Source organism: Desmodus rotundus, chromosome 3 (assembly GCF_022682495.2).
Source record: "Desmodus rotundus isolate HL8 chromosome 3, HLdesRot8A.1, whole genome shotgun sequence".
Taxonomy (NCBI): domain Eukaryota; kingdom Metazoa; phylum Chordata; class Mammalia; order Chiroptera; family Phyllostomidae; genus Desmodus; species Desmodus rotundus.
This window is the reverse complement of record NC_071389.1, coordinates 130,767,576-130,776,141: the sequence shown is the minus strand read 5'-3', so window position 1 is coordinate 130,776,141 and position 8,566 is coordinate 130,767,576. Positions and strand designations below refer to the sequence as shown.

At 36.3% G+C, this 8,566-nt stretch overlaps 1 protein-coding gene across 1 annotated transcript in view; it reads right to left on the bottom strand.

Annotated features, from left to right (window-relative positions):
* Window positions 1–5,115: 5,115 nt before the first annotated feature.
* The window catches only part of OTOGL (otogelin like), a 124,634-nt gene continuing 121,183 nt past the window's right edge, over window positions 5,116–8,566 (bottom strand). The window contains exons 57-58 of the mRNA XM_045187339.2: window positions 7,304–7,383; window positions 5,116–6,661 (exon numbers count right to left, since the gene is read on the bottom strand). Coding sequence (XP_045043274.2) covers window positions 6,461–6,661; window positions 7,304–7,383 — 281 coding nt within the window. The 3' untranslated portion in view covers window positions 5,116–6,460. The remainder of the gene's footprint in view (window positions 6,662–7,303; window positions 7,384–8,566) is intronic.

Sequence of the window (8,566 nt, the reverse complement as noted above, 5' to 3'; positions counted from 1 at the left end):
TTACTGAGAAACTCTGATGAAGAAGTCTTAGATAAGGGACAGGGGTAGAGAGACGCAGCTGAACCCTGACTACAAAGGCTTTATATCCAGAGAAGATCCATTATCCTTACCCCTGAAAAATCAGAGAAAAAATTAAAAGCCAACCTAAAAACATCCTTCCTTAACTATTTTAACCGGATAAATTAGTGGTACTGTTTTGTCTCTCTTTACAGGTGAGCAGAGGACAACGGAGCTCTATAAGCTCGTAAGGACGGCCAACGATCCTGCCCGGTCAGCCTAACGCTTTACCCCTTATGGAGGCAGAATTCTAGGGTGACAACTAAAACTCCCACCACCTGATACTACCTGATACTCACACCCTGTATAATCCGCTTCCCTTGGTGGTTGGTGACCTGTGAAAATGATGGCATAGTCTCTTCCGTGATTATGTTATATCATATAAGACTTCACTGTAGCTGAGCAAGGGAGGGATTCTCCTGATGGCTCTGAAGAAGTAAGCTATCTTAGTGTGAGATGATCAAGTTGTTAAAACACAAGTATGGCCTCCGGGGGCTGAGGATGTGCCCCATCCTGCAGCCAGCAAGAAAGCAGGGAACTCAGCCTTGCAATTAAAAGAAATTTAATTTTGCCAACAACCTGAATAAGCCTGGAAGAAAAGGACCCCAATCCTCAAGTGAAATCACAGTCCCTACCAAAAAAATAATTGCAGCACAGTGAGATCCTGAGGAGAGAGCCCAACTAACCCCTGTCCAGACTCCTGATTTACAGAAATTGTCAGATCACAAGTGTTTCGTTTCAAGCCACTAAATTTATGGTAATTAGTTTCACAGCAATAGAAAACTAATGTATGTCCACAGTCAACCTGATTGATCAGATGATAAGCAAGCCTGGCCAATCATTGCACAGGATTGTCTAACTAGAGCTCAGAGATAGATGTTTTCTCCTGTTTGTTGACAGACATAATAAAGGGTTTTGGGTTTTTTTTTTTCCAGAACTGCTGTGGCCATATGCAAATTGCAGTGGCCAATGTTGCACATGGAACATCCTGGAATACAGTGGAAGAGAATGAAGTTGACTGCCAAAGGAGGTAGAGATTAACGCACATTTCATTCTCTTGCCAATCTCAATGTTTGCTTACCTCAAATTCTCAAATTCTTGGAAGGACATCCTTTGGGGTGACACTCATGCTGCAGCTGCTGCCCCAGGTTGGTAGGTGCCATCGCTGGGATTTGCGCCTAGATCATCTGGTTCCAGAGTTGGTTCTTCTAAGCACGAATCACATAAAGAACTATAGACTCTCCTTGCCCATTAATTAAATAATTTTGTTTTATCTGATATAATTTAGAGCAGCTGCTGCTAGATCAAAGAAATTAATATAAGTAGAAAAAGTATAAGTATGCTGGTACTACTTTTAACATAAGATCTAAAATATCTATATCTTGTCACTCTTTCTAAAGAAATCATTTTGTAAATGTTGATTTTATTGTACTGTCATTCAGTAATTCTCATATGTTTGTTTAAGCATTTATTATCCTAAGATTATCCTTTGTATAACCTTCTATTTCCTTAGCTTCTATGCCGCCCATTAAGGCTCCAGGCTTTACACCAAACTCTGTGGCTATTCTTTCTCAGCCTCCTTCCCTGACTATTCTTTTACTCTATGATCCCTAAATGTTAGAGGCCTTCAGGACTTGATCTGGGATCCTGTTTCTCTTTCACTATATTCTCGCCCTAGCTAACTTCATTCTTTCTCATAGCTTTATACTATTTATATGTTAACAAATCCTAATTTCCAAAAGAGATTCCTCATCTTGGAACCAGACCAATAGGAATAGCTATGTACTGATAACCTCACTCAGTTGTCTAACTGGCCAGGTCAACATACCTGGCATAGGATTCTGAATCTTCCTCATCATCCCCAATTGCTCTTCCATCCACCCACTTGCTCATCAGACTAGAGGCATTCTCAACACACTTTTATGTACCATAGCGATTAGCAAGTCCTTTTGACTTTACATCCAAATATATCTTGTAAACTACAACTTCCTCTATTTTTTTTACTACCATTTCTCACCTCTTCTAGGACAATAGCATCTAACCAACTTCTTTGTTAATTTTTTGGTTCCCAGCCCATCTCATCAGCATCATCCTGCCCCACATTCCTCATTTTTAAAATGTACAAAAAACATACCCTAACCCGTCCTGGCCTTTCTCTCACAAGACCTTAGTATGTGCTATTCATTCTGCTTGGAAATGCTTGCACAAGACCTTACGCTCATTCTGAAGGTCTCAGCCTGCACATCACTTAGTTTGGCGGTCTCCTTTTATTTTCTACCCAGCTCGAATTAGATTTTCCTTTATCACCTGTTCATGGCAACTTCTACTTTTCCTTTATAACAGTTGTCAGTGCTTAGAATGGCTTATTTACTTATATTAGTATTTATTAATTTAAATATGTGTCACTTGTGATACATACATAGTTCAAAAGTCAAAAGATATGTTAAGTTGTACACTGAGAACTTTTTCCTATTCCAGTCTCCACCTACCTTACTCCACCCCACCATTTATTGTGCCATTTTACTACTTTATTGTTTATCTTCCTATGCAAACATAATATGTTTATATTTTCTTATTTTGGTCCATTTCTTACAAAAAAACCTGCATTCTATTTATGCTGGTCTATACTTTGACTGTTTCATTAAAAATATATTGTAGAGATAATTCCACTGCAATATAGAAGTTAGTTTTCCATTCTTTTTTATAGTTGCATAGTATTACATTATACGGATTCACATAATTTATTCTAGTTCTGTTGGTTCCAATCTTTTGTAACACAGACAATACTGCAATGAATGATCTTGTACAAGTACTAGTTGATGTTTGCAGTTGTTTGACTGGGATGTTTATCCTAGATTACCTCGTGAAACCAAAAAGCACCTCTAAATTTTCATAATGGTTGAAAAATTCCCAGGATTTCTACTGTTTTGTGTCATCAGCAATGATCTGTGAAAGTGCTTGTTTTCCCAGAGCCTTAAAAATATAAACGTATAACGAAACATCTGAATTGTTACCAGTCTGGTAGGTAAGAATTTGCATGTCAGTGCATATCGAATGTGAAATGCCTGTGTTAAAATTATTATCTTTTTTCTTAAAGGGTACCCTAGTATATTTCTTTCTTTCTTTCTTTTTTAAAACTATCGGTACAAGTTGTTGGCCTTGTTTCTGTTAGGTTGTGAATATTTTGTAGGAGCTCTCTCTCTATAGGAAAATTGGCCTTTATGGGTGATACACTGCAAATATTGTGCTTTCATTTTACATGTTTCTTTTGATTCTATGACATTTTGGATCTTGGCAGAATTTGTCTGTTTTCAGTTTTCTTATTAAATTTATCAATCTTTTCTTTTGGGCTTCTGGGTATTGAGCCACAATTAGAATGGCTCTCTCCATTCTTAGGTTATAATGAATTACTCCAATTTTCTTTTAGAAATTCTAACCTCTTTTTTTCTTTTTCTTTTTAACATTTAAACCTCTTGTAAGAGGTCTGTCTGGAAAAAGTCCAGCCATTGTTAATATAACAATAACAGTTTGCACAACAGCAATGTAACCTGGCAGCCAAGGAGAGTGGGCTGGAATGCACATATGTGAACAATGACAACTTCATTGTACTAGTCAGTGGGGGCAGTAGACACTGTTGAGTGAGCATGTGTACTGTGTGTCCATTGCTTTCAAAATAACTGAGCAAGTAGAGCAATAAATCTGCATCCACTTTTGTGATAAGCTCAAACATTCCTCCACAGAAACTATTTGATGATTCAGAGGTGCAGTTAGGGGCAACTAGTGATTGGCGGCTTCACCATGACAACATGCCCACTCATGCATCACATCTTGTGCAAAATGTTTTGGCGAAACATCAAATCACCCAGGTGACTTAGCCATGCTAGAGCCCAGATTTTGCACCCCGCAACTTCTGACTCTTCTCAAAACTAAAATCACCTTTGAAAAGGAAGAGATTTCAGACTATCAGTGAGATTCAGGAAAATATGATGGTGCAGCTGATGTTGATTGGGACACCTGTGTGAGGTCCCAAGGTGCCTACTCTGAAGGGGACTGAGGCATCATTCTCCTATGTACAATGTTTCTTGTATCTTGTATCTTCTTCAATAAATGTCTCTATTTTTCATAGTATATAGTTGAATACTTTCTGGACAGACCTCATATTTTAAATTTATCCTGATGTCCTTGGATGTGTGAATCCAAATTTCTCTTTGTCCAAGTTACTCTCCAATTGCTCCAACACCGTTTATGGTGTTTTGAGGGCCAATTCGAGGGCCACCTTTGTCATACACTATATTCCAAGAGGTCTTGGTCTCTCTTCCTGGACTTTCTCAGAGCTGTCTAGCTACCTAATGCCCACTTCCTTACTAGACTGCAAGTTACATGAGCATGAGCCCTGTGTCTTTCTTGCTTTGCCTGTGTTGCTAGAGCTTAGAACGTGCCTGGACATGGCAGGTGCTCAATACATTTTTGCTATGTTTAAGAATGTTTATGAAATTCTAAGAGAATGTTCCCTTTTCCCCACAAATAGGTTTAAAGATGACTTCATATTTTAAATTTAATAAATATTTCACAGAGCATTAAAATAAAGAAATGCATGGTAGACAATGTACAATATCATGTGCCTCATTTGAGGTACATAACAGTTTTTCTGAAGCAAATGTTAATTTATTTTAATGTAAAACATTTGATTCAGTCTATATATTAACAGGAATCAAAGAACATTGGAATGTTAGCATCTAGACAAAACACTTATATGGAACACAAATAAGATAAGATCAATTTTTATATACAGTAGGCACTGGGACTTTGCAGATGTTCATTTCATTCTTTCATCCATTTCCAAGTAACTCTGGAGATCCAAAATATCTAATAAGTCACAATTTTTGTGGGAAGCATGATTTTGAAACCAAAGGTATCACCTAGCTCAAATGTGAGCCTAGACCATCAGGCCCCCGCATCTGCTTTTTTGTTGTTGTTGTTCAAAGACAGTTGTCTCCACTTTTCCCCCACCACTCTCCTCCCTACCCCCACCTCCCACCTCAATCCTACCCCCCCTTTTCCTTTGTCCATGGGTCCTCCATACATGTTGCTTGATGACCCTTCCCCACATCTGCTTTCCAATGCAACTTTACTGTCTTCTTGTTGGTGTCTGACTTCATTCGGTCCCCACATCCACAATACCAAGTAGGGCAGTCTCTCCTTTTACAGACAAGGGAACTCAGATAATTATATACTCTAACTGTCAAAGAGTTTGGAGATTTGCAAAGAGCTCAGGATATATTCTTGCAAGTGTCTACTTGCAAGGAATAATCTACTATATGTAAAAAGTGCAACATTACATTATAGAATAATTAATACATTCAAAGAATTGTATCTTATTCTTCATTAACAAAGCAGCATGAAAAGCAAAACAGCATGCAACCTCATAGTATGCAAATACATCTCAAAGATCAGATGTGCATGAGACAGTGAACAGCTAACGAGATGTTAAGTAGTATCAACATATTTAATAATAGTTTTAATGGTATAAAAATAAAAGCCCAAGGTATCCCTCCTCTATTTAGGAGCTAATGCTACATTTTCGCATTCCTTATTGTTGGGATAACTATACTATATGCATATATGGGGGGGGCATTGTTTTGCCTTTTTTGTAAAGACATTGAATTTAAAATTCTTAATTCTATGCAAAGCTAACTGTTAAGAATGAAAGATTCTGTGATAGGCACCACTCAAAAGAAAAGAACATAGGACTGGAATATAAAAGAAAGATCTACAGTTACCCCAACTGTTAACATGAATTAAATGTATTATTACAGTGAATTAATTTGTACAAATCACCAGCTTCTCTGGTTATCTGCTACACCTGCAAAATGAGAGGAATTTGCAATAATGTCCCTAATATCAAGCTTTAAAAAGCCTAAAATCCCATAGTTCTGTGATCTGTCTCTAAGCATACTACTCTTTGTGACTGCCCAGGTACCAGTTTAACTGATTATATTTACCAGACTAAACAGTGGAGATAAAAGAATATCTAAATTTGGATAGCTACGGCAGACTTAGCAAATCAAAAAGTAACTATTGAGTGAAACTGCAAGAATTCTGCAAAATAACCTAATTAATGAACATATCCCAGTTTTGTAGCATATTGCAATTACATGCATAATAGCATTTCAACTGAACAATTGAAAATAATTTGCTTCCTTAAAATAGAGTAAATAAATAAATCTATTTTTTCCATGGAAATTGAGTATATTTTGTACCACGTGTTAATTGCTACATCCCCAGAGTCTGAAAAATACATTATCTGTAAACAGTATACATCTGCCCAGTGCCTAAATAATAGTGCTAAAAGTTAGCTCCATTTGATTTATGATGTCGCATAGAGTTCTCAGAATCTGAAAGCTTAATTCCACTGGCATGTGCAGTCTATAGGTTCCTGGAGAGTGTACATGACCTCAGTACCATTCCCTGCGCAATACAGAGGCACAGTGAAGTTCCGCACTCCATTTTCACGGCAACACTTGCAGAACCTCAGATGGCTCTCAATATTGATGTTATATATGGTGGCCGATGGGCATTTTCCATCACAAGATGCAACATTTATCTGTAAGGAGAGATGATGAGAAAAAAGTCTTAAAATTTCAAAATCTGATTACTTGATTCTACTAAGAAGTCAGATGAAATCAAGGCTTCCTGATCACTTTAACTCTCAAGCTTCTGTATGTTAAAAGATTGCAAAACATATTAGACTGAAACTTAGTTCCATAGACATGCCAAAGAGAACAATGCTGACATAACTCAAGGTGTGAAATGGGCTCACATAACTAGACAGGTATCTGCAATGCATTAACCATAATCTAGTAAGTCTATGGAAACCCATATTATATCATGGCTCAAGTAGACTATGGAATTGGATAGGTCATGTTCAAAGAGTTCAAGTTAGAACTAGGAATATTTTTGCTGAGTAAAATTACCTAGTTAAGAAAAATATGTAGTCAAATATATTAAGATTTCATTTTCACCTCTCTGGATTGTACTTTTCATTCAGAACTTTTGATTAGTTATGCTAAAATAATTCACACTTCTCCACAAAGAAAATATTTTAACATTAGAACTCAGGAATCATCTCATAGTTAAAGAATATAAAGGTTAGCATTTTCACGGCTTACAAACTTATCAGAGCTGTGGTACGTGCACTTTGGGAAGGACACATGCCCTTTATGAACAAGTGATGTTCTCCACTTACAGAGCTATGACTGGCACAGTCCTGTCTCCTTATGACTGATTTAATAATCACTTTCTGGCATATCCTTTCTTCTCGTTTACCTGATAAAGTATAGAATGAATTTTTCATTAAAAGGCCCATTGTCAATTGTTTCTTCATTCAATTAAGATATGAATATATTGAAAATTGATGCAATATTTACAATAAAGTATATTCCTATATTAAGAGATATTTAAAATTTCACTCATATATTTTGTTTAGTATTTACTTTTACCTTCTAAAAGAGATGTTGTCTTATATTTTTTAGTCTTATACATATCTCTTTATCTTAGTCAGAATAATTATAACCAGAAATCAAAAATATTCTAGACATACAGTAATGCTAACATCAGCTTATGTGTGGTGTATAGATAAATAGATAAAATAATTTTTAGAATGAACCATGGTATGTAGAAGTAAATATGCACGTATGTAATTAAGGGATCTGTACATATATACATAAATCTATTTTGAAATTAAAGATTAGACCTAAAAACACATTATCCTATTGTATATTAAGAAAAAATCAAGCATGAATATAATTGAATTATTTATCAACCATGTTTAAATGTCTGGATGAGTGATATTATCTTGATTTTATGGCTCTGAAATGATGTCTTAGGATTTCAAATGAAAACACTTTATATTAATTAATCACATATTAATATGCCTCTAGGTGTGTGATGAATCATCACTTTGTAATACACCAAGAATATGTATTTAATGCTGTGTGTGGTGGATATAACCCTGAATCAGGCTGCAAAAGTCCGGGGGGGGGGGTGCTGTTGTTTTGGCGGGGGGTTGCTTTGATATTCACTTGCTTTGTCATTTTAGGAAAACCACTAAATCATTCTGCTGAGTTTCCTTGTTTGCAAAAGACTGGGTTTACATCTCCAATTTCCAAATTATTTTAGCCACAAAATCTTTAAATAAATACTATGTGTAATTGCAACATGTAAAGTAGATCAATGTTATATTAATCTGGTTCAATCAAAGATCGTGTGAAATTAAATGGTCCTCAAGGTCACCGTTGACCTTCAAACTGCTAAATTCAAGGTCACATCTCAGTTTTCATTCTATTTAACTTCTCAGTAGCATTTGACCCTGCCCATCACTCTCTCCTTCTTAATACATTTTCTGCCCTTGGCTTCCAGGAAACCCTCTTTGGTTTTCCCTTCCTCTCACTTGTGGTTCCTCCTCTGTCTCTTATGCTTTTTCTTTCTCTTTTCCCTCATTTCCCAGCTA